The sequence below is a fragment of the Nerophis ophidion genome, linkage group LG04, assembly GCF_033978795.1.
Source record: "Nerophis ophidion isolate RoL-2023_Sa linkage group LG04, RoL_Noph_v1.0, whole genome shotgun sequence".
NCBI classification, from domain to species: domain Eukaryota; kingdom Metazoa; phylum Chordata; class Actinopteri; order Syngnathiformes; family Syngnathidae; genus Nerophis; species Nerophis ophidion.
Window position 1 is genome coordinate 17735990 of NC_084614.1, and position 26597 is coordinate 17762586.

At 40.7% G+C, this 26597-nt stretch overlaps 1 protein-coding gene across 1 annotated transcript in view; it reads right to left on the bottom strand.

Annotated features, from left to right (window-relative positions):
* Positions 1-25096, bottom strand: part of flot1a (flotillin 1a) — a 26503-nt gene extending 1407 nt beyond the window's left edge. Inside the window, exons 1-13 of the mRNA XM_061897272.1 lie at positions 24546-25096; positions 24409-24458; positions 24248-24323; positions 21669-21759; positions 21438-21581; positions 16137-16256; positions 15946-16041; positions 12605-12757; positions 12345-12526; positions 10051-10096; positions 9560-9697; positions 5655-5816; positions 1-2144 (exon numbers count right to left, since the gene is read on the bottom strand). The exon at positions 1-2144 is cut by the window's left edge and continues 1407 nt beyond it. Coding sequence (XP_061753256.1) covers positions 2124-2144; positions 5655-5816; positions 9560-9697; positions 10051-10096; positions 12345-12526; positions 12605-12757; positions 15946-16041; positions 16137-16256; positions 21438-21581; positions 21669-21759; positions 24248-24323; positions 24409-24451 — 1272 coding nt within the window. The 5' untranslated portion in view covers positions 24452-24458; positions 24546-25096 and the 3' untranslated portion in view covers positions 1-2123. The remainder of the gene's footprint in view (positions 2145-5654; positions 5817-9559; positions 9698-10050; positions 10097-12344; positions 12527-12604; positions 12758-15945; positions 16042-16136; positions 16257-21437; positions 21582-21668; positions 21760-24247; positions 24324-24408; positions 24459-24545) is intronic.
* Between the last annotated feature and the right edge of the window lie 1501 nt (positions 25097-26597).

The window sequence follows — 26597 nt, forward strand, 5'->3', positions numbered from 1 at the left end:
CCATGTGAGCGTGCAAAGCGCGCAAGCAAAAACATTTTTAGAATTTATTTATCATAAAAAATACATAAATAATCATTTAAACTATGAAATCATATCAGATGTTGTATGGATCTTTGATTAACCACCTGAAATTAACTAATGCATTTGACCTACTTGTGCACTTATTTTCTCCAGACTTCTAAACTGCTACTGGTAAAAGCGAAGAGGAAGAGCAATGAATCTTTTTTAAAATAGTAATCATCTGCAAATTTAACATCTACAAAAGTAAAACAAAAAATAAAGCACCCCTACATCTCTGGGTTCTTTTATATTATTTAATTTCCATTTATGGCAATGTGGCTAATCCTATTTCAGATACACAAAACTATAAAATATACACAAAACAATAAAGCCACAGTAGTAGAATAAATGAACAACTGTTGTGTGTCTGTTCAGGGAAACATTTTCTGAGAAGTAAACTGCAACGTCTCGTTTTCATTTTTGCAAAGTGGTCAATCACTCTGGACAGACATGGAAATATTACAGTAACTGTTATACAGTTGACTAGTGGTTCTCAACTGCTGGGTCGTGACATAAAAGTGGATTGTATGTCATTTTCAGTGAGTCGCAGTCAGACGTGTGCATGAAAAAAAAAAACTTTAGGGAGAAAAAAATCAAATTGTGGCAACAAAACCAGATATTTTTAGCCATTTTTCTAGTGACTATTAGTGAGTATTTTAGCAAAAGGCAAACAGACTATCAAGTTGGAGGAGGACTCAGGACAGACATGGAAATATATTTTAAAAAAATCTAAATGGGGCAACAAAACCCAATGTTTTCAGCCATCTTTCTGAAAACAAATACAGAAATGTTACTATTTTTACTGGAAACAAAACCAGATGCTTTAGCTGTAGCCATTTTTCTGGTGACAAAACAAGATTATTTTAGTCAAAATCACACCGATTAACAAGACAAGTCTACTGTGCTATTTTTCTGTGAAATAAACTTGAATGATTTAAAAATTGGCTCACGACTTGATATGGAAAAATGTTTTTCTTCCTGAAGATAAACCCTTTGAGAAGCACTCAACTCACACATGCTTACTCCAAATCATCATTGATGCAGAGGTCCTGAGCAGAACCAGCAGACAATAACCAACATTATGTTTAATGTTGATTGGAAATTCCCCCGACAGCTCGTACAGCAAATAAATATGTTTGTCTTGATACAAGGAATAAAGTTAGCTAACTTAGCATCAACTTAAGACAATGATGTTGCCTAGCTAGCTAGGACTTCACTTACATCTCTCATTCCTGCTGCTTCTTCCCTGCTGCAAGCGAATAACTTTCTGATATCCATCTCGGAGTTACAGTTTGAGTCAAATCAAAATCGAAATTATATAATTAACAAATTGCTGTTGGCTAACGTTACCTACCTCAGCAGTGATTCGCATCCCCTCTCTCTCTCTCTCTCAACTGAAGTCTCGATCCACACGTGAATAAATTACCATATTAATTAGCCATGTGCTCATTGTTACGTGGAGTGAATACAGTATCAATCAATTACCATACTAAGTAGTATGTGCGCTGTTGTCTATGTTATGTAGACTTAAAACTCTGAAGCGTTTTTTTTTTTATTGGTGAAATTTTTACTGGGGCACTGCAGATCAACACTGGGGCACGTGCCCCAGTGAAATCTGTCTGGCGTCGCCCCTGGACTAGACATTGATATTGACACCAACATCGCCTCCTTGTGGTGGAAAATGATAATGGTCGTAACTTACTTCCTCATGCTTCGATCTTCCTAAAATGTTTGATGGTGGATTGGGACTTCGGGAAGGAGGCGACTGCATGGGTCATGGCCCTCTCAACCCTGCTCGCAGCTTGAATTGTAATTTGTTTTGCCTTTTGTTTTCTGTCATTTGTTTCATGGCTCAAAGTGTTTTGCACTTCCAGGCCACATAAAAAACAACAAAAGTAAGAACAAGGTAAATTGTACGTGCACACGCGCGCATACAGAGTGGAAAAGGAAGGTGAAGAGGACTACCCGACAAAACAAAGAGAGAAATGTGCTGGGAGCTGACGGTGTGTTCAATGACCCGTGCAGATAGTGGCGTCCAGCAACAGGAGACCAGCCGAGATTCCTCAGCCAATGCGGGAGCTCACCTGAAGAGCGGAGGGATGGAAGAGGGGCTTTGTTATTTGCACTGCAAAAAGTCAGTGTTCAAAAAGAAGGAAAAAAAATACAAACATTTTGGGTATTTTACTTGAACTAGGCAAAATTATCTGCCAATAGAACAAGAACATTTGGCTTGTCAAAACTTTCCAAAACAAGTAATATTAACTCACCTCAATGAACCCCAAAATACCTTAAAAAAAGTATATTCTCACTAATAACAAGCGCACTTTTCTTGATAGAAAAAACAAATATGAGACCTTTTTTCTCCATTCATCCATTTTCTACCGCTTATTCTCCTTTGGTGTTACGGGGGGCACTGGTGCCTATCTCAGCTACAATCGAGCGGAAGGCAGTGTACACCCTGGACAAGTCGCCACCTCATTGTAGGGCCAACACAGATAGACAACATTCACAGTGACATTCACACACTAGGGCCTCAGTATGTTGAAAAATATTCTTAAATTAAGTAAATGCTAGTGCCATTATCTTGACACAATGATATACGCTTGGCATTACAATATTTGAAACCAGCAAACTTATACTGAAAACTAGTTTATTTTTCTTAATGAAAAGGCAACAAGGCAACCGCTTGTTACTCTCGGGTTCTACGAGCCGCTCATACAGTATATATATATATATATATATATATATATATATATATATATATATATATATATATATAGGTGTGGGAAAAAATCACAAGACTACTTCATCTCTACAGATCTGTTTCATGAGGGGTTCCCTCAATCATCAGGAGATATATATGTCTTGATTGGATTATCCGGAGAATAGTGCTCGATACCGTGGTAGAGCGCAATATGTAGGTGTGGAAAAAAATCACAAGACTACTTCATCTCTACAGAACTGTTTCATGAGGGGTTCCCTCAATCATCAGGAGATTTTAATGGAAGCATTCACATACAATGGTTTATATAGGGCACAGAATGGGTGGGTACAAGCAGGCGTAGGGTGTGGTGATTGGCTCATGTGTTACCTAGGAGGTGTTTCCGTCTGTGGCGGCATGTTGAAATGATTTCACTGCGCTTGTTGAGGGATGATAGATCTGGATGATATATAATAAACAGTTTCTCTTTTAAGCATAGGTTGCATCTTTTATTACCACTGTTGTAAGGTGTGCTGGATGCAAGAATTTTCCATGTTATTGAATATTCAACATTATTGTCTTTGGAGGTTCCAAATGTGTTTGCTGAGTTCTGTGGAATTCCGCAAAGTCTGGTTTCTAAAGGAGGCGTTGTGATTATTCCATCTTGTTTTGAACGCTCCTTCGGTTAATCCTACGTACGTGTCGGATGTGTTAATGTCCTTGCGTGTTACCTTTGCTTGGTAAACGACTGATGTCTGTAAGCACCCTCCGTTGAGAGGGCAATCAGGTTTCTTGCGACAGTTACATTCATTATTGGTTTCAGAGTTGTTTAGTCTGGGGGTAGGCAGTCCTTTTGCAATTGCTTTGTTGTGGTTTGAAATGATTTGTTGCATGTTATTCATACTATATTCGATAACATGGCAAATTCTTGCATCCAGCACACCTTACAACAGTGGTAATAAAAGATGCAACCTATGCTTAAAAGAGAAACTGTTTATTATATATCATCCAGATCTATCATCCCTCAACAAGCGCAGTGAAATCATTTCAACATGCCGCCACAAACGGAAACACCTCCTAGGTAACACATGAGCCAATCACCACACCCTACGCCTGCTTGTACCCACCCACTCTGTGCTCTATATAAACCATTGTATGTGAATGCTTCCATTAAAATCTCCTGATGATTGAGGGAACCCCTCATGTAACAGTTCTGTAGAGATGAAGTAGTCTTGTGATTTTTTCCCACACCTACATATTGCGCTCTACCACGGTATCGAGCACTATTCTCTGGATAATCCAATCAAGACATATATATATATATGTATATATATATATATATGTATGTGTGGGAAAAATCACAAGACTACTTCATCTCTACAGAACGATTGAGGGAACCCCTCACGAAACAGTTCTGTAGAGATGAAGTAGTCTTGTGAGTTTTCCCACACATACATATATTGCGCTCTACCACGTTATCGAGCACTATTCTCTGGATAATCTAATTAAGACTATTCTCTGGATAATCTAATATATATATATATATATATATATATATATATATATATATATATATATATATATATATATATCTTAATTAGATTATTAAGAAACACTTGATTTTCAGTGTTCATTTATTTACACATATATACACACATAACACTCTACTCATTGTTGTATTTGAAAGTGCAATGCTTTGCAGCCAGTAGCACAGCCTTTGAAGGAGCATAGGTATGGGCAGCAGCATCTATGACATATAATTTGCAGGTAAAAGGAGTGAGTTTAGGGTGGAATTGTCCATCCTCGTTCTATTCTCTGTCACTATCTTTCTAACCATGCTGAACACCATCTCTGATGATGCACACACAAAAGAGCCTTCATCAAATGCACCAGAGTCTGGAATCTTCCATCTCTCCCCAGCATGGCCCAAAACCGGTCAATCCTTGCTTCTTGAGTAAGATCTTTCCTTTCCAAGTACTTGGTACTGCACTACTTCTTCCCAGAGGCTATCCAGGTCCAATCGCAGCTGCGGCAGACTCTTCCCTAGCTCTACAACTGAAATTCTTGATTCCAGTCATTTTGGAACGTGCAAGCGTACTTCTTCTTATTTGTCGTCGCCATGACTGTCTCTTCTTTGTTCTTCTGCTTTGTCTCCTTCTTGTTGTGTGCACTCTCTAAAAGCTGTAGGTGTTATGACGTGAGTGGGCCGGGACGCTGTTTATATGGAGGAAAAGAGGACGTGACGACAGGCTGTCCGGACCATATTGTTGTCCGGCTGGAAATGCGGAGAAATTCGGGAGAATAGTTGTCCTGGGAGATCTTCGGGAGAGGCACTGAATTTCGGGAGTCTTTTGGAAAATTCGGGAGGGTTGGCAAGCATGTACTTGACACATGCTAGATTTTATCAGGCTCTCATTAGCATGACATTGTGCTAAAGTTAGCGTGCCATGTATCTTAGCACTTGTCACATACTAACTTTTTTAGCCAATTTTGCAGCCGTGCACGTCATATAACTTATTTGACATATGTTAACTGTCAACATGCTAACGTTAGCATTTGATTTCGGCTCACGCATTTTTTTGGCTTGTGAATTTGTGGTAGAAACTTACTGTATAAATGTCATGACTTCCTTCCTCATGCTCCGATCGTCCAGACATTTTTTTATGGGGGTTATGGAAAAAATGTCCCCGCATGCATCAAGAGTGCCAGCCAGAGCAAAATTTCAGGATGTCTAATTTCATTTCTCTTTCCTTTTAGTTGACGCACTACCGTCAGAAAAGGCCCTGGTGTGCTCGGGACGCATTGTGAAGGTAAAAAAAGTTAGAACGGAAGTGACGTCGTACTTCCTTAGTGTAGCGACACCTATTGTACGCTGTTCATAATTGTGCAATACCTGGGAGATGTTGACCCCGGTCAGTTTCTCCAATGCGTCGGGGAGGCGCGTCATGATGTCCAGGACCTCTCCCGACAGTTTGGCAGCGCCCACTTCGCCGCCACTCGATACCATGGTAACCTTCTGGGCCTGACACAGGGGCTTGCTGATCTCTTCTGCCATCTAGTGGACGCACAGGAAATACAAATTGTCAACACCTTCCTCTCATCTTGTCGTTTTCACTGAGGGTCACATCACAGTTATGTTTGGCCCCTCACGGTTGTGTTTGGCCCCAGAGAGTCGCTTCTAACAGTGAAGTGAAGTGAATTATATTTATATAGCGCTTTTCTCTATTGACTCAAAGCGCTTAACATAGTGAAACCCAATATTTAAGTTACATTTAAACCAGTGTGGGTGGCACTGGGAGCAGGAGGGTAAGGTGTCTTGCCCAAGGACACAACGGCAGTGATCAGGTTGGCAGAAGCGGGGATCGAACCTGGAACCCTCAAGTTGCTGGCACAGCCACTCTACCAACCGAGCTATGCCGGTTGGTAGAGTGAATACTAGGGCTGCGAATCTTTGGGTGTCCCACGATTCGATTCAATATCGATTTTTGGGTATAATCGATTTTTTTTGATTCAACGCGATTCTCGATTCAAAAACAATATTTTTCCGATTCAAAAGGATTCTGTATTCATTCAATACATAGGATTTCAGCAGGATCTACCCCAGTCTGCTGACATGTAAGCAGAGTAGTAGATTTAAAAAAAAAAAAAGCTTTTATAATTGCAAAGGACAATGTTTTATCAACTGATTGCAATAATGTAAATTTGTTTTAATTATTAAACGAACCAAAAATACGACTTATTTTATCTTTGTGAAAACATTGTGTTGTCAAGCTTATGAGATGCGATGCAAGTGTAAGCCTCTATTGTTATTTTTTCTTTTTTATAAATGTCTAATGATAATGTCAATGAGGGATTTTTAATCACTGCTATGCTGAAATTATAACTAATATTGATACCGTTGTTGATAATATTCATTTTTTTTCCCTACTTTTGGTTTGTTCTGTGTCGTGTTTGTGTCTCCTCTCAATTGCTCTGTTTATTGCAGTTCTGAGTGTTGCTGGGTCAGGTTTGGTTTTAGAATTGGATTGCATTGTTATGGTATTGCTGTGTATTGTTTTGTTGGATTGATTAAAAAATAAAAAAATAAAAAAATAAAAGAATTGATTTAAAAAAAAATGAGAATCGATTCTGAATCGCACAACGTGAGAATCGCGATTCGTATTTGAATTGATTTTTTCCCCACACCCCTAGTGAATACTATTATGACACAATTGTTTTATATGAGTAGATTTTTTTAAAACAAAAATGTAAAAAAAATATGATAAACTGCAATAATTTCACCTCAAAATTTAGAGTATATTATTATAAATGGAAAAACAGTAGTGTTGTTTTTATGGCAGTTAAAAAAAAAAGGCAGCTCATTTGCCAGATTGTTACTGTAGAATGTGTTTTTTTTTTACTGTAAATTAAAAAAACCCCTGCAATTTTACAGTAACATTTTGGCACCTGAGCTGCCAGTTGTTTTTTTTTTCTTTTACAGTTTATTAAAAAAAAAACAAAGTACTTTTTTTTTTCATTTTGAGAAAAATGCTGTAAAAAAACAGTAAATTTCACAATTTTACCGGGAAATCTGTTCAAACCCCGGCCGAGTCATACCAAAGACTATAAAAATGGGAGCCATTACCTCCCTGCTTGGCACTCAGCATCAAGGGTTGGAATTGGGGGTTAAATTCCAAAAATGATTCCCGGGCGTGGCCAGCGCTGCTGCTCACTGCTCCCCTCACCTCCCAGGGGGGTGATCAAGGGTGATGGGTCAAATGCAGAGAATAATTTCGCCACACCTCGTGTGTGTGTGACAATCAGTGGTACTTTAACTTTCTTATTTCTTTACTTGTTGTTACTTTAACTTTAACTTATTGCTACTTTTACATTGCACAATTTGATGGATACCTTGCTTTAAATCATTATCATTAGTATTTATTTCTATTTGAAAAATGTTTTGAATGTTTGATCATATATTTTTGAATAATAAGACAATATTTAAGTGAACATAATTTGCAATTACATGTAGTACATATCATTTTTTCCTCCCAAAATAAAAAATAATAATACATTTAGTAAGAAAAGTCAGAGTTCTTTATGGATACATATTATTTCCTGGCTTTTGAGGGCCAAATAAAATGACCCCCGGGGTTTGAGTTTGACACCTGTGTCGCAGGATTAGGTCTCTGCTTTTTGCAGATGATGTGGTCCTGATGGCTTCATCTGACCGGGATTTTCAGCTCTCACTGGATCGGTTCGCAGCCGAGTGTGAAGCGACCGGAATGAGAATCAGCACCTCCAAGTCCGAGTCCATGGTTCTCTGCCCCAGGTGGAGGAGTTCAAGTACCTAGGAGTCTTGTTCACGAGTGGGGGGAAGAGTGGATCGTGAGATCGACAGGCGGATCGGTGCGGCGTCTTCAGTAATGCGGACGTTGTACCGATCCGTTGTGGTGAAGAAGGAGCTGAGCCGGAAGGCAAAGCTCTCAATTTACCGGTCGATCTACGTTCCCATCCTCACCTATGGTCATGAGCTTTGGGTCATGACCGAAAGGATAAGATCACGGGTACAAGCGGCCTAAATGAGTTTCCTCCGCCGGGTGGCGGGGCTCTCCCTTAGAGATAGGTCGAGAAGCTCTGCCATCCGGGAGGAACTCAAAGTAAAGCCGCTGCTCCTTCACATCGAGAGGAGCCAGATGAGGTGGTTCGGGCATCTGGTCAGGATGCCACCCGAACGCCTCCCTAGGGAGGTGTTTAGGGCACGTCCAACCAGTAGGAGGCCACGGGGAAGACCCAGGACACGTTGGGAAGACTATGTCTCCCGGCTGGCCTGGGAAAGCCTCGGGATCCCACGGGAAGAGCTAGACGAAGTGGCTGGGGAGAGGGAAGTCTGGGTTTCCCTGCTTAGGCTGTTGCCCCCGCGACCCGACCTCGGATAAGCGGAAGAAGATGGATGGATGGATGTCTTATCTTAATCTTATAGCTCTTGTGGACCAACACGCATGTTGCACAACACAAAGACAACAGAACCGACAAACTGCTCAGTCAGCATTAAAAACAACAAGTTTCACACCGGCAGCTGATTGAACATTTTGAAAGTGCATGCAGAACGTGATAAAACTGCCGGATGCTGATCACTTGTGACCACTTCACATGCAGCTACTGCCATTTTGGGGAGTAAAACCTACTCAGTGGTCTAGTGGTTAGAGTGTCCGCCCTGAGATCGGTCGGTTGTGAGTTCAAACCCCGGCAGAGTCATACCAAAGACTTTAAAAACGGGACCCATTACCTCCCTGCTTGACACTCAGCATCAAGTGTTGGAATTGGGGGTTAAATCACCAAAAATTATTCCTGGGCGTGGCCACCGCTGCTGCCCACTGCTCCCCTCACCTCCCAGGGGGTGGACAAGGGCATGGGTCAAATGCAGAGGACAAATTTCACCACATCTAGTCTGTGTGATACTTTAACTTTAACTTTAATAACAAGAAAAACATGAGGGATTTCTACCAACATTTTCTGACCCAGCGCTAAAAAGAGAGCTTGTTGGCAATTGGAGGCCGAATAGTTATTTCCAATATTAAACAACACAACTAGTTTTGTAGTAGCAGGAAGGAGCAAACTGCTTTTACATCACTACAGGGTTATAAAGTGGCTAGATAATGCCACTGGAGACTGACCCATAATCATAATTCAAATGAAGCTATACTGCCATCTTGTGAAAAAAATAAAATAAATCAAGAGGTTGCCTACAGCCACAGCTTATTTGTAGACTACGTGTGTCTGAGACTCATATTCGATTGCAATAAGTCAGAGTCTCACCAGGGGCAGTTTCTCCAGCAACATGTCCACCATGGCGCCGTCCTGGTACTGCTGGAAGGCTTCCGCCTTCTTCGCCATCTGCTCGGCCTCGGCGCGACCTTTGGCCTCCACGGCAAAGGCCTCCGCCTCACCTTTGATCTGATGGAGCAAGCGGAACAGGGCGGTGAAAAAGACATCCATCCATCTTCTACTGCTTGTCCCATTCGGGGTTGCGGGGGGGTCGCTGGAGCCTATCTCAGCTGCATTCGGGCGGAAGGCGGTGTACACCCTGGACAAGTCGCCACCTCTTCGCAGGGCCAACACAGATAGACAGACAACATTCACACTCACACACTATGGCGAGAACATGCAAACTCCACACAGAAAGATCCCGAGCCCGGGATTGAACCCAGGACAACTCAGGACCTTCGTATTGTGAGGCACATGCACTAACCCCTGTCGTACCGTGCTGCTCGGTGAAAAAGACAAGGGAGGAAAAATAAAACAAGCACCTTGATGGACTCCGCCTCTGCTTCAGCCTCCATGATCAACTTGAGGCTGCAAAAAGGCCAGAAAACGTGTATTTTAGTCAAGCCATTTGCAAAAAAGTTAACATTGTAGATCATAGGCTACTGGCAGCTGCACAACAGCTAAGCACACAAGAGCACACTAGCTAGACATACGTAAAAAGTGTCCTTAATTGAACAATATTGAAGTTAAAGATGTCCGATATTATCGGCCGATAAATGCTTTATCAATCAATCAATCAATCAATGTTTACTTATATAGCCCTAAATCACTAGTGTCTCAAAGGGCTGCACAAACCACAACACAAACCACTACGACATCCTCGGTAGGCCAATATAAGGGCAAGGAAAACTCACACCCAGTGGGACGTCGGTGACAATGACTATAAAATGTAATATCAGAAATTATCGGTATCGGTTTCAAAATTGTCCGTATCGTTCTCAAAAAGTAAAACGTATGACTTTTTAAAACGACGCTGTGTACACGGACATAGCAGAGCACCAATAAACCTTTAAAAGGCAATGCCTTTGCGTGCCGGCCCAGTCACATAATATCTACAGCTTTGCGCACACATACACACACACGTGAATGCAAGGCATACTTGGTCAACAGCCATACAGGTCCCACTGAGGGTGGCCATATAAACAACATTAAAGGCGTACTGAAACCCACTACTACCGACCACGCAGTCTGATAGTTTATATATCAATGATGAAATATTAACACTGCAACACATGCCAATACGGCCGGTTTAGTTTACTGAATTGCAATTTTAAATTTCCCGTGGAGTTTCTTGTTGAAAACGTCGCAGAATGATGATGCGTATGATGACGCGTATTTGTGACATTGGTTGGAGGGGACATATTAGCTCAGCACCACTTACGGCTAAAAGTCGTCTGCTTTAACCGCATAATTACACAGTAATTTGGACATCTGTGTTGCTGAATCTTTTGCAATTTGTTCAATTAATAATGGTGACTATAAAGAAGAATGCTGTTGGTGGAAAGCGGTGGATTGCAGCTGCCTTTAGCAACTGAAACACAACCAGTGTTTCTTTGTTTGTTGTGAAGCTTTAACACAGAGCGTTCAAGGGAACATGTTTCTCTACATCAACCAGCATGTTTTTGGATGGGAAAATTGGGATATTAAGTCAGCTCTTACCGGAGACTTGAGTAGAATATGCGTCCTCCTCCTGCAGCTGTCAAAAAAGACAGCTGTGAGCTTGTTTCCTCGCCTTCTCTCTGAGACACTGGCGTGTGCACTGCAGCCATCCGATTTTGAGGTATGTCTTTACAATCTCACTAAAACACTATTAAAACAATAAGCAGATAAGGGATCTTCCAGAATTATCCTAGTAAATGTGTCTAATTACATCTGAAACGCTCACACTGCCGCCGCCCGGAGCCTTCGCTTTTTATTTCTTTATTTGTATTTTTTCTAGTCCTTCACTATCAATATCCTCATACACGAATCTTTCATCCCTGCTCAAATTAATGGGGAAATTGTCGCTTTCTCGGTCCAAATTGCTCTTACTGCTGGTGGCTCACATTATAAACAATGTGAGGATGGTATAGCTCGGCTGGTAGAGCGGCGGTGCCAGCAACTTGAGGGTTGCAGGTTCGATCCCCGTTTCCGCCATCCTAGTCACTGCCGTTGTGTCCTTGGGCAAGACACTTTACCCACCGGCTCCCAGTGCCACCCACACTGGTTTAAATGTACAAATTAGATATTGGGTTTCACTATGTAAAGCGCTTTGAGTCACTAGAGAAAAAGCGCTATATAAATATAATTCACTTCACTTCACAGGATGTGAGGAGCCCTCACACCGGTGACGTCACGCCCACACACTTCCGGCAAAGGCAAGGCTTTTTTATTAGCGACCAAAAGTTGCGAACTTTATCGTCGATGTTCTCTACTAAATCTTTTCAGCAAAAATATGGCAATATCCCGAAATGATCAAGTATGACACATAGAATGGACCTGCTATCCCCGTTTGAATAAGAAAATCTCATTTCAGTAGGCCTTTAACGGTGTTACAAATATGCGCCACACTGTCAACCCACACCAAACAAGAATGACAAACACATTTCGGGAGAACATCCGCACCGTAACACAACATAAACAACAGAAGAAATACTCAGAATCGCTTGCAGCACTAACTGTTCCGGGAAGCTACAATATACATCCCCAAATTCACGCAAATCGGGGCCCCCCACAAATCGCGGGGTCCTACGTCATCAATCAACAGCACTTGTCACTCGGCAGGATTCAGATTTACCGCTGGGCCTCGGCCAGTTTCTCGAGGCGATATCTCTCGGCCTCGGCGGGCTTCTTCACCTTGGCCTCCAGCTCCTTCTCCTTGCGGGTGATCTCCTGCTCTTGCAGCGTGATCTGCTGGCTGCGCTCCACCACCTGCACCTGCATCCTCTCCTCCTCGATGCGCTGCTTAGTCTTGGCCACCTGCCGACAAGGACGGATCGCCCGGTGAGGGGAGTTGCGCACGAGTCGCCGGGCTGAGGGTCCGCCCTCCATCGTTACCTGCAACTGGTAGGCCATCTCTGACTCCGCCTTTTTGGTGTTGACTTCAACGTCGTAGGCGGCCTTCTTGAGCTCATAGTCACGCTGGGCCTTGGCCATGTCGATCTCGTTCTTGTACTGAGCCGAGATCTTCTCCTGCATGGCGTGAGCCTCCTGCATGGACAGAAGGTACGGCAGCGTTTTGAGTGGACCTTTTAGCACCAAACAGAAAAATGTATAAATGTGGTATTCATCACTTATTGTTCCCCAAACATGCTAAGACCAATCCTGATTGGACGAGACGTGCTCCCTATTCATGCACCCGTGCATCTGCACGTGTATGAATCCAAGGAAAAACTCTTTCACAAGATTACGGCGTGCCGCGGTTGGGAGGGTGGCTGTGCCGGCAACCTGAGGGTTCCTGGTTCGATCCCCACCTTCTACCGATCTCGTCACATCCATTGTGTCCTTGAGCAAGACACTTCACCCTTACTCCTGATGGGTGGTGGTTAGGGCCTTGCATGGCAGCTCCCGCCATATGTGTGTGAATGTGTGTGTGAATGTAGAAAGTGTCAAAGCGCTTTGAGTGACTTGAAGGTAGAAAAGCGCTATACAAGTATAACCCATTTACCATCGTAAATAACGCTAAGCAGGGTTTCCCGCAGCACTTTGTTGTTAACGCGGCCACCTTTACAACAAAGAGCCACCGCCTAAACTAAATTCTTAAAGATTATATATATATATATATATATATATATATATATATATATATATATATATATACATATATACATACACACACACACACACACACACACGTGTGTATATATATATATATATTTTTTTTGTCCTGTAAATCAGTGGTCACCAACCTTTTTGTATCCGCGGACCGGTCAACGCTTAATAATTAGTACCGCGGCCCGGGGGGTGGGGGAAGTGGATAGGGGGGGGGTGTCTTTTTTATTTATTGATTTTTTTTTTTTCCTTTGTCATGAAAAAGGGACGTTTTTGTCATGAAAAAGGGAGGTTTTTGTGGTTGGTGCAGTACTTGTAAGTGTATATTGTGTTTTTTATGTTGATTTAATAAAATAAATAAATAAAAAATATATGCATATATATTTTTTTGTTTTAAATAAAAATGAATAAAAAATTATTCTGCGGCCCGGTACCACTGCTGTAAATTAAGCATGATAAGTTGAGCATATGTTAGCATGTGGCTCCACTTTTAACTCTTTTTCAAACGCTTGTTGCAAATGTCTACTTACAGTAAGTCATTATTTTGACTTAGTAAATATTGACTTACTTAGTAAATATTGACTTACTAAGAGAAATGAATAACTAAGTCAAATTAATGACTTACTATAAATAAACGTTTGCAACAAGCGTTTGAAAAATGTATAAGGTTATGGTTTCAAAAATTAAATGCCAGCAAAAGGAAACATAGGTTTGATAGCTTGTACTGTAAAACATGTACATATTGAATGACAAAATAATAAGAAATATATACTTAGCAGTGTTTCCCCCAGAAAATTTCTTCAGGGGGAAGGGGGCGCCGCCCGGGACAGGCGGACGGACGGGGAATGGGGTGGGTGGGTGTAAGGAACAGTGTAATTTGGCCTGTCGCCACCATCACGTCTCTATTTCACTACAGCCTGGCGGGGAAATGGACTACAGACTGTGGTGAAGTAGGCCGGCTTCGTCCCGTGAAGAAGCTTACAATTTTTGGTTGTGTTTTCCGCTCCGCATTCTGAATGGCAATATACGATATATATCTCGATATTTAAAAAAACAAAACAAAAAAAAACACAAAACAGTCCTAGTTACCTGACATACTAAAAGTATGTCATTATTTTGTCTTAGTAAGTCAATATTTACCTGAAATACTATGTATGTCATTATTTTGTCTTGGTAAGTCAATATTTACTAAGTCAAAAGGTGGCAATAAATACTGATAAAATTGAGGAATACCCATCAAACACTTATTTGGAACATCCCACAGGTGTGCAGGCTAATTGGGAACAGGTGGGTGCCATGATTGGGTATAAAAACAGCTTCTCAAAAAATGCTCAGTCTTTCACAAGAAAGGATGGGGCGAGGTACACCCCTTTGTCCACAACTGCGTGAGCAAATAGTCAAACAGTTTAAGAACAAAGTTTCTCAAAGTGCAATTGCAAGAAATTTAGGGATTTCAACATCTACGGTCCATAATATCATCAAAAGGTTTAGAGATCCCGGAGTAATCCACGTAAGCGGCATGGCCGGTGACCAACATTGAATGACTGTGACCTTCGATCCCTCGGACGTCACTGTATCAAAAAGCGACATCAATCTCTAAAGGATATCACCACATGGGCTCAGGAAAACCACTGTCACTAAATACAGTTCGTCGCTACATCTGTAAGTGCAAGTTAAAGCTCTACTATGCAAAGCGAAAGCCATTTATCAACAACACCCAGAAATGCCGCCGGCTTCTCTGGGCCCGAGATCATCCAAGATGGACTGATGCAAAGTGGAAAAGTGTTCTGGGGTCTGACGAGTCCACATTTAAAATTGTTTTTGGAAATATTCGACATAGTGTCATCCGGACCAAAGGGGAAGCGAACCATCCAGACTGTTATCGACGCAAAGTTCAAAAGCCAGCATCTGTGATGGTATGTGGGTGCATTAGTGCCCAAGGCATGGGTAACTTATACATCTGTGAAGGCACCATTAATGCTGAAAGGTACATACAGGTTTTGAAACAACATATAATATCTTGTCTTTGTAGTGCATTCAACTGAATATGGGTTGAAAAGGATTTGCAAATCATTGTATTCCTTTTATATTTACATCTAACACAATTTCCCAACTCATATGGAAAAGGGGTTTGTATAATCAACATTGTATCAATGTCTTGTGCCTGCTGGGACAGAGCAACCAATTTGTACAGCTAAGTGTTGAACAATAATTAAAACAAAACCAAAAATAAATAAATAAATAAAGTTGTAATGAGCTGTAGTCTGTTAGAAAACAAGCCTAACGTCTCTGTTTTGGGGGGAATTTGATCATTTTAAGTCCACAATTATGAAATAAGTGGCAATGTTCACATTTTACTGTGGGTAAAAAACAAAGCTTACATTTTAAAGATTATTGCCAATGTTTTTCAAACCATACGGCGTATTTTGCATGCGTTTGCATTCTTGTAGTTGGTGTCGTCTACAACAATGGAATATCCTCATTGTACTTTGCCCTGAGTAGTTTAGGCTTGGCCAAGGCACAAGGGCGTCACGTTTCTAGGGATCTCTCATTTTTCTTTTTTTTTTCTTTTTTTTTTTACACGATATTCTATATTACCATACAGGTCATAATATCAGACATCTCACCCTGATCACAGCATCTCTCTGGTTGAGCGCCTCGCCGATACGAGCGTCTTTCTGGACCTGGGCCGTGCGAGCCTTCCCCAGAGAATGCAGGTAATCCTGAGCACCGGCGCAACAAAACACAGGTTGGCATCGTGTTGAAACGAGAAACACATTTTTTTTCAGGAATTAAATCAAGGATAAAACGCTCCGACCTGGTCGTCGTGCACGTCTTTGAGCGTGTAGCTGACCACGCTGATGCCCATGTTGACCAGGTCGGAGGAGGCTACTTTGAAGACCTGCTCGGAGAACTTCTTGCGGTCCTTGTAGATCTCCTGCAAGAACATCAGTAGGCCGCAAAAGTCACGTGTTGGTTTAAGAATTTTTTTTTTTTTTTTTTGGTCTTGTCTGAGCTCTGACACAAGCTTTAAACTTTTACTTTTCCAAACGGTAGGCGTGACTAAAGTAATAAAATAATGACAACAAAGACGGCAACCACTCAAAGATCCTCTATGTAACACGAAGACTGCTCTGCTACTGCAAAACCAGCGTCAAAGATCATCTATGCCACATGTTTTTCTAATCTATACCAAGCATAGCAGAGTTTCCCCAGAAGAAACTCAGTCCCTCCAAGATTTCGATCATTTTTCCCTAATTGTTGTGGCCTAAAATACCTGTGTATGCAACACCTTTTTGAGAATGTTGCAAGAAAATTTGCAATGTTATGAGATGTATTTTTTCCTATTTTTTTTGTAAGGAGATTCATTTGTCTTTTCTACACTGTATTTATGCAACTGATTTGTTTTCCATCAAATGTATGCTGAATGTTGTCTGTCTATATGTGTTGGCCCTGTGATGAGATAGCGACTTGTCCAGGGTGTACGGGACCATCCGGCCGAAGGCAACAGAGCTAGGCTCCAGCGACCCCGAAAGGGACAAGCGGTAGAAAATGGATGGATGGATGCTGACAATTTCATTGAGTAATTTGTGTTAAAAAAATCACTGTTAAAATATAATGGTTTATAATTTTTTGCGGAAAAAAGACACAAATTAACCTCCATACACGTGGTTTGAATGTTCATACATTGAATTTTAAAACACTGTATTTTAACGGAATAACACCATTTTTTATTCAATTAAATTGTCAGCTATATTTTATGTAAAAATATAATTAAATTCACAAAATTAAAACAAAAAAATTCAATCGCATAAATTCCATACCAAAAAAGCTTTTGTAATAAAAACACGAATTAACCTCCATACATTGCATCTACTACAAATGTGTTATCGTTTGGGGACGGTGTGGCGCGGTTTGGAGAGTGGCCGTGCGCAACCCGAGGGTCCCTGGTTCAAATCCCACCTAGAACCAACCTCGTCACATCCGTTGTGTCCTTGAGGAAGACACTTCACTCTTGCTCCTGATGGGTCGTGGTTAGGGCCTTGCATGGCAGCTCCCGCCATCAGTGTGTGAATGTGTTTGTGAATGGGTGAATGTGGAAGTAGTGTCAAAGCGCTTTGAGTACCTTGAAGGTAGAAAAGCGCTATACAAGTATAACCCGTTTACTGTACCATTTATCAAGGTTTTAAGTGTTCTTTTTAACCTTAACCTCAAAAGTTGCACGACTTCAACTAATATTGGAACTACTGTACTGATGTTTTACTTGTTTTATATTGCACAGACTTAAAAGTAGACACTAGATGGCAGTAAAAATACACTCCGATCAGTGTTAATTTTGTTGACAAAAATTTTTCGTCATAGTAATCGTCAACAACCATTTTTTTCTGACTAAAACGAGACAATAACTAAATAAAAAATAATTTACTAAGACGATGACGAGGTGTATTGACATATTCGTCAACGAATAAAAACGAGACGAAAATGTCTGCCAGAGATGAGATCCAACCGGAACTCATTTCGTTAGGAAAAGGCGGGAGGAGTTGGGAAGAGAACCAATCAGAGCGACGTCGTAAGGAAGTTATGTAAACGTAGTTTGCGTTTGAGACTGAGCCGGGAATGCGCTGCAGAAGACAACCTGTCAACGCCGAGGAGGAAGAGGAGAGAGGACATATGGGGAAATTTTATATTTGAGGTCAAAGATAACAAGACGCAGTGTAAGAAATGCAGCGCGAGGATTACGGGGAAAAACACAAACTTGAAGCGACATTTACAGTCGAATCACCCCGAAATCCACACACAGGTAAGCATTTTCCACAACATACAACTCACTCGACGTTATCCCGTTTATTACACGGCTTACTCGTGAAATACTAAATTCGAGACATGATTTTCATCAAAATACGACTTGTATCAGTATTTTTCCGCTGTTTTGCTTTGACTTTCAGAAATTGAAGGGAAAGTTTACATATTACCCTTTAGTCGACTAAATCTACTGTAGTTTTCGTCGACTATAATCTTATGATATTTCGTCAACTAAAACTAAAACAATTTAAATAACTAAATTATGACTAAAACTAAATTACATTTTAGTCAAAAGACTATGACTAAAACTAAATCAAATTTTGCTGTCAAAATTGACACTGACTCCAACTACTATTAAAAGTAATAATAATTTGCGATGAGGTGGACTTGTCTTGGGTGTACCCCACCTTCCACCCGATTGTAGCTTAGATAGGCTCCAGCACCCCCCGCGACCCCGAAGGTAATAAGCGGTAGAAAATGGATGGGTGGATGGAAGTAATAAGTTTATGATAATAGAAAGAAACACCACCGAAAGCTTCCTTATTTTAAGCTTGAAAGGGTGTTTGTCCATCTCAAACATTCATTTATGTTCCAACGCAGTTACTTTGCAAATCAAGAGCATTTGTGAACTGTTGACAGCGATCAAAAGCTCTATTTTTTGTTGGTAAAATAGAGACGATGACAGATTGTCATCACACTTCAACATCTCCAGCATGTAAATTTCAGCATTTCAAATGAAAATCTGTTCCTAATTTTTCTACCCTGCATAAGTAAGTAGAGTAAATCAAATCAACTTTATTTATATAGCACATTTAAAATTTACCACAGGGGTAGCCAAAGTGCTGTACAATAGATGTTAAATAAATACATATAAACTAGAGAGTCAATGTATATATACTACATTACCCAAAAGGCTTAGCTTTGTAGACAGGATCACGAAGTATGTCTGGGCGTTACGTGGAAGGACGAGAATTGTGCTTTTTGACTCATAAGGGGTTTATAAACAAACATACATTTTGATTAGACAGTTGACATGCATTTGCCATGGTTGTAGTTAGCAAAAAGCATGAAAATACAAATGAGCGTTCTTTTGTCGCTCCTTTTTGTGCATTTTGCATAACAAGCAAGTTGGCGTGCTTTTAGATCAGGGGTCGGGAACCTTTTTGGCTGAGGGAGCCATGAAAGCCAAATATTTTAATATACCAACATTTTTTGAGTATAATAAGTCTCTGATTCTTTTTAATAACATTGTTATTCTGAAGATAACCAATAATAAATAAAATACTTCTTACCATTAATGCAACTTCTTAATCTGGTGCAGTAGAAAATGGACATGAGAATGTTTTATATTTTGAACCTTATTTTTAACAATGTGATTACCAACGGAATTATTCATTACTTATCGTGTTAAGTAATATCAGCTAAGATTTATCTGAGAGCCAGATGCAGTCATCAAAAGAGCCACAACTGGTTCTAGAGCCAGGGGTTCCCTACCCCTGTTTTAGATGGAGGAAGAGGTGCCCAGACAGCACGGACTGCTAGTTGAATTTTTCACGTTAATGTCCCCTAAAGTGTCAAATGCGTCCAGAAAAAGTAAGATTGGTCGCTAACCATCTTTTTGGAGGGGAAAAAATCAAGAACTATGCCACACTGATTTGTCCTGATGAGTCTTCTTACGCTCTGGCAGACCAGGTGCGTTAAGAAGCAGAGTTACGATAAACTTACATCTACTTTACAGAGTTGGAGCAACGATTGTTTGGAAAACACGAGGTGGTGCACTGCAAAAACTGAAACCTTAGAAAGATTAAATATCTCAAATAAGGGTGATATTTGCTTATTTTCTGTCTGATAAGATACTTCTTCTCACTAAGCAGATTTTATGTTAGTGTCTTTTACTTGTTTTAAGGGTCCTAAATGATCTCAGTAAGATATTACAGCTTGTTGTTGAGATTTGATGACCTATATTCATTAAAAATGCTTGAAACTAAAATATCAACTGTTGCACAGTTGTGTCATTAACACTCACAAGTATAAAACTACTTTTTTAAAGTAATATCTTACTTCAAGCATTAAAAAAAAAACTCATGATGCCTAGCGCATATCCGCATATCATTATGTCAAAATAATGGCATTAGCATTTACTTATTTAAGAATATTTTTCAACAATGAGCAAAAAAAGGTAAAAAAAAAAATTCTTCCAAGAAAAGTGCACTTGCTATTAGTGAGAATATACTTATTTTAATGTATTTTGGGGTTCATTGAGGTTAGCTAGTTAGGGACCAACGTCCCTTTTGGACAGAGGACCCTATTGAATTTCTAGCGTTTTATTATTATTCTTCTTTATTGTCATACCGCCGCCTCTTTGAGCTATAACTTGACCCCCTTAACATGCTTCAAAACTCACCAAATTAGGACTAGCGAAAATTGCGATCTAATCAAAAAACCAAACCTCAAAACTCAAAATTGCGCTCTAGCGCCCGTTAGGAAGAAAACACAGACACAACTGCCTCTAACTCCCAGTAGAAATGTCATACACACATGAAACAAACACCTCTAAGTAGGTCTCACTTAGACCTATATTTCATTCACTGACAACCCCCAGCTAAAATCAACAGGAAGTTTGCAATTCCCCCTTCAATACAAAAGTTGGGTAAAGATTTTCGCTTTTTTTCAAACATGATCTCCTCTGAGGCTGTTTGTCGTGTCGGCTTCAAATAAGCACAGGGGAGAGATTGAACCCTTCTAATTAAAAGTTGATGAAAGAGTTTATAACGTATCTAAGAGACTGATGTATAATACATGTGTATACAACTTTTTCTCCGTGTAATAATCTATCCATCCATCCCTCTACTACCGCTTATCTTGGGTCGCGGGGGCAGCAACCCAATCGGTCCTGTCCATCGCTGCTTGCAGGTTTAATTTTACTTGTTTTGGAAAGTCTTGACAAGCCAAATTTTCTTGTTCTGTTGGCAGATAATTTTACTTAGTTGAAGTAAAATGCCCCTCATTTTTGTAATTTGTTTTCTTGTTTTTGAACACTGACTTTTTGCAGTGTATCAGCATCTGATTAAAATTCTGATTACGTTACTGATCGCCAAATTTACTAGAAATCATGCAATGATCAAACGTATCGGCCCGGTGTTTACAGTTGCTCCTCATGTTTCCAACACTGACCATATATACTCCAAAGTCTCCATTATGCCTCTCACAGTCATTGAATGCATTTTGAATTCACTTTTAGCCGTAAAGAAACATTTACAGACATACAGTTCACAGTATTGTACTTACAAAAACGTGTGGTTCACAAAACATTCACCTCCACAGTCAGGTGTGCTATGATGGCCCTCTGGTGCCCCTCCAGCGTCTCCAAGGCGATCTGCGCTATCTCCGCCTCCGACTTCCCCATGAACATCTGGCAGGCAGCGGCCAACATCTGCTTGTTCTGACCCTGGATCTTCATCTGCGGACGGAAGAAAGAAAGGCTTTAAATGTCGGCGAGGCGCCCCACGTGCCGAGTCTCCTGGAGCACGGGTGGACTCCTGCTGACCTGCGCGATGCCCGTGACGGAGACGGGCACGCCGTGGCGTGTGTACACCTTGTCGCTCTTCACGTTCAGCGTCAGAGTGTTGAGGGAGATCCTGGCAAAGATTCATGAGCAGCAGATTGAAAGTCAAATCATGCACCGGTATTTGTAAAAATATTCACATTTTAGCTTACAAGAATTCAACTAGAGATTAAAGCTGCAAGCAGCGATGGACGGGACCGACTTTTGCTGGTGTTTCCTGCCTTTACCCATTCAACATATCTTTACCTGCACATTACCTACCTTCCCTGCATCCTGGGGTCACACTGGTGCTTCTTTCTTTCCACCCGTTGTCTGGGTGCTTCCTGCTACACCCAGACAACATATCTTTACCTGCACTTTACCTACCTTCCCTGCATCCTGGGGTCACACTGGTGCTTCTTTCTTTCACCCATACACGGTGGTGCTTCCTGCCATCACCCAGACAACATATCTTTACCTGTACATTACCTACCTTCTCTGTATCCTGGAGTCAAACCGGTGCCTCCTTCTTTCACCCAGTCAACATATCTTTACCCGCACAGTACCTACCTTCTCTGCATTGTGTGGTCCCGCTGGTGCTTCCTGCTTTTAAGCGGCCATCTTGAGACGGCAGCAGCGCAGCAGCATCAGCCCAGCGGTTCTTTGAAGGCTCGTAAAATCAAAACCGGAGCAGTTAGAAAAACTCTTTGCGCAACTTTTAATCAGAAGGGTTCAATCTCTTTCCTGTGCGAGTTTGAAGCCGACACAACAAACGCACTCAGAGGAGATAATGTTTGGAAAAAGGTGACAGGTTTTTACAAAACGTTTGTTTTGAAGGGGTAATTGCCAACTTCCTGTTGATTTTTGCTGAAGGATGTCAATTAATGAAACGTAGGTCTAAGTGAGACCTACATAGAGGTTTTTGTTATATGTCTCTACGACATTCTTATCGGAAGTTACAAGCAGTTTTGTCTGTGTTTTCTTTCTATGAGCAGTTTTGTCTATGTTTTATTCCCAGGGGGCGCTCGAGCGCAATTTTAAGTTTTGGGGGTTAGTTTTTTTATTAGATGGCAATTTTCGCAGTCCTGGTGTGTGTGTAAAATTTGGTGAGTTTTGAAGCATGTTAAGGGGGTCAAATTACAGCTCAAAGAGGCGGCGGTATAATAATAATAAAACCTTACACCAGGGGCCACCAACCTTTTTGAAACCAAGATCTACTTCTTGGGTACTGATTAATGCGAAGGGCTACCAGTTTGATACACACTTAAATAAATTGCCAGAAATAGCCAATTTGCTCAATTTACCTTTAATAAATAAATCTATATATATATATATATATATAAATCTATATATATATATATATATATATATATATATATATTTTAAAAAATTGATATTTCTGTCTGTCATTCCATCGTACATTTTTTTTCCTTTTACGGAAGGTTTTTTGTAGAGAATAAATTATAAAAAAAACAATTATACGGTTTAAAAGAGGAGAAAACATTAAAAAAATGAAAATTTAATTTTGAAACATAGTTTATCTTCAATTTCAACTCTTTAAAATTCAAAATTCAACCGAAAAAAAATGAAAGTAAAAACTAGCTAATTTGAATCTTTTTGAAAAAATTAAAAAAATAATTTATGGAACGTCATTTGTAATTTTTCCAGATTAAGATTAATTTTTTGACTTTTGATGACATGTTTTAAATAGGTTAAAATCCAATCTGCACTTTGTTAGAACATATAACAAATTGGACCAAGCTATATTTCTAACAAAGACAAATCATTATTTCTTCTAAATATTACAGAATTAAAAAAAAAAAAAAAATTCAACAGACTTTGAAATAAGATTTAAATTTGATTCTACAGATTTTCTATATTTGCCAGAATATTTTTTATTTATTTTAATCATAATAAGTTTGAAGAAATATTTCACAAATATTCTTCATCGAAAAAACAGAAGCTAAAATGAAGAATTAAAATAAAATGTATTCATTATTCTTAACAATAAAAAAACAAATACTTGAACATTGATTTAAATTTTCAGGAAAGAAGCGGAAGGAATTTAAAAAGGTAAAAAGGTATATGTGTTTAAAAATCCTAAAATCATTTTTAAGGTTGTATTTTTTTCTCTAAAATTGTCTTTCTGAAAGTTATAAGAAGCAAAGTAAAAAAATAAATGAATTGATTTAAAGAAGTGAAGACCAAGTCTCAAATATTTTCTTGGATTTTCAAATTCTATTTGAGTTTTGTCTCTCTTAGAATGAAACATGTCGAGTAAAGTGAGACCAGCTTGCTAGTAAATAAATACAATTAAAAAAAAATAGAGGCAGCTCACTGGTAAGTGCTGCTATTTGAGCTATTTTTAGAACAGGCCAGTGGGGCGACTCATCTGGTCCTTACGGGCTACCTGGCGCCCACGGGCACCCCTTCCTTATACAATAGGGTCCTCTGTCCCTAAAAAAACATGTAGATGTCTATTTTGTTCTAGCTGCCTATGTGCTAACATTAGCCATGTTATACCATCATAAGTGAAAGGTGCATATTTTTGTAGCACATCTCCCGCATGCGCACACACGTACCTCTGTAACTGCTGCACGCAGGGGATGACGAAGACTCGGCCTCCGGCGATCATCCGCGGGGGAGAGCGACAGAATCCTGGGAAGGAGGAGAGAGCACATGCCGTTTGACTACGCCGCCGTCCATCCTGTGACAAGAAGACATGACTCGGCGTTCTACGTACCTGACACCACCATAGCTTCGTTGGGCCCACAGGTGTAGAACATGTCTGACCTGACAGACACAGACATAAAACAGAATTATGATGGGAGGGGTCTGTCTAGACAAAAAAAAAAAAAAAAAAAAATGTCAATCATTCACCAGCGAGGCTGAGAGGACCAGGTTCAAGACGACCGCCGATGGACGAGGACTGCTCGGACGGCTCCTCGCACGGATCAAGTGGTCTGGAACTAGGGAAGAAAGTGGCGGAAATAACGGTGTTTTGGTCCAAAACGACGGCAGGTGTCGTTTATTGCATACAGACAAGAGCAGCAATGCGCTTTTAAAACGAGGACACCAGACCTTCTGACTGCGCTTTGCTGTCCTCTAGTGGCCGAATTAGTAGCTACAACAACAATACACATCCCAAGCGGGAAAATGCAGGCCTGACCGGAAACGCGACGTTGCATCAAACACGCCCCAATTTGTGTATTTGTGCACATATCTTTTTGTCTCAATCGTCGCCAAGAAGATGTGCATAGATTAAAAACTTCATTCCGGATTGAAGTCAGCTGGAGGCGTGTCTTAATGAAATTATCAATCAATCATCAATCAATGTTTACTTTTATAGCCCTAAATCACTAGTGTCTCAAAGGGCTGCACAAATCACAACACAAACCACTACGACATCCTCGGTAGGCCCACATAAGGGCGAGGAAAACTCACACCCAGTGGGACGTCGGTGACAATGATGACTATGAGAACCTTGGAGAGGACGAAAGCAATGGATGACGAGCGGGTCCAACATGATACTGTGAAAGTTCAATCCATAGTGGATCCAACACAGCCGCGAGAGTCCAGTCCAAAGCGGATCTAACACAGCAGCGAGAGTCCCGACCACAGCGGAGTCAGCAGGAAAACTGTTGGATTTGGTTGTCTTTTTATTTCCTAGTCAGATTTTAAAACAGCTAAAGTGCGAACCTTTTACATAGACTTTGAATTTGGAATGTTGGAATGAAGACATAATCTGTTATCTCAACTGTCCGAGGTAGGGAGGAGAAGAAAAGGGGCGGGTGAGAGTGAGTGAGGAGGGAGAAACTGCCATTTTAGGATTAGATCAATTTGGACCGTGCCTTTGAAATGTTGTATCTAGATTGATCTCCCAAGGCGCTTTGGTTATAAAATATCAAAATGAGCAGCCTCTGTCTCTGATTGATTATAAAACCAGCTTATGTGTCATAAAAGAACCTGGGGGCGTTGACCGAAGGAAGAACGGGTCGGAACGCGGAGGCGGATCAGCAGCGCAGAGATGTCCCAAGCCAATACACAGGCAAGCGGTCCATCCTGGGTCCCGACTCTGGACAGCCAGTACGTCATCCATGGCCATCGGACCGGACCTCCTTCACAAGGGAGAGTGGGACATAGGAGAAAAAGAAAAGAAACGGCAGATCAACTGGTCTAAAAAGGGAGTCTATTTAAAGGCGAGAGTATACAAATGAGTTTTAAGGTGAGACTTACTGAGGTGGCATCTCAGACTGTTACTGGGAGTGGCATCACGGACTGTTACTGGGAGGGCATTCCAGAGTACTAGAGCCCGAATTGTAAACGCTCTATAGCCCGCAGACTTTTTTGGGGCTTTGGGAATCACTAATAAGCCGGAGTCCTTTGAACGCAGATTTCTTGCCGGGACATATGGTACAATACAATCGGCAAGATAGTTTTAAATTAAACAATGGATGTCCGCTAACTTTTTGCAACTCAACGCCAAAAAAACGGAAATGCTGATTATCGGTCCTGCTAGACACCGACCTCTATTTAATAATACAACTTTAACATATGACAACCAAACAATTAAACAAGGCGATTCGGTAAAGAATCTGGGTATTATCTTTGACCCAACTCTCTCCTTTGAGTCACACATTAAAAGCGTTACTAAAACGGCCTTCTTTCATCTCCGTAATATTGCTAAAATTCGCTCCATTTTGTCTGCTAAAGACGCCGAGATCATTATCCATGCGTTTGTTACGTCTCGCCTCGACTACTGTAACGTATTATTTTTGGGTCTAGCTTTAAAAGATTACAGTTAGTCCAAAATGCGGCTGCTAGACTTTTGACAAGAACAAGAACGTTTGATCACATTAAGCCTGTACTGGCTCACCTGCACTGGCTTCCTGTGCACTTAAGATGTGACTTTAAGGTTTTACTACTTACGTA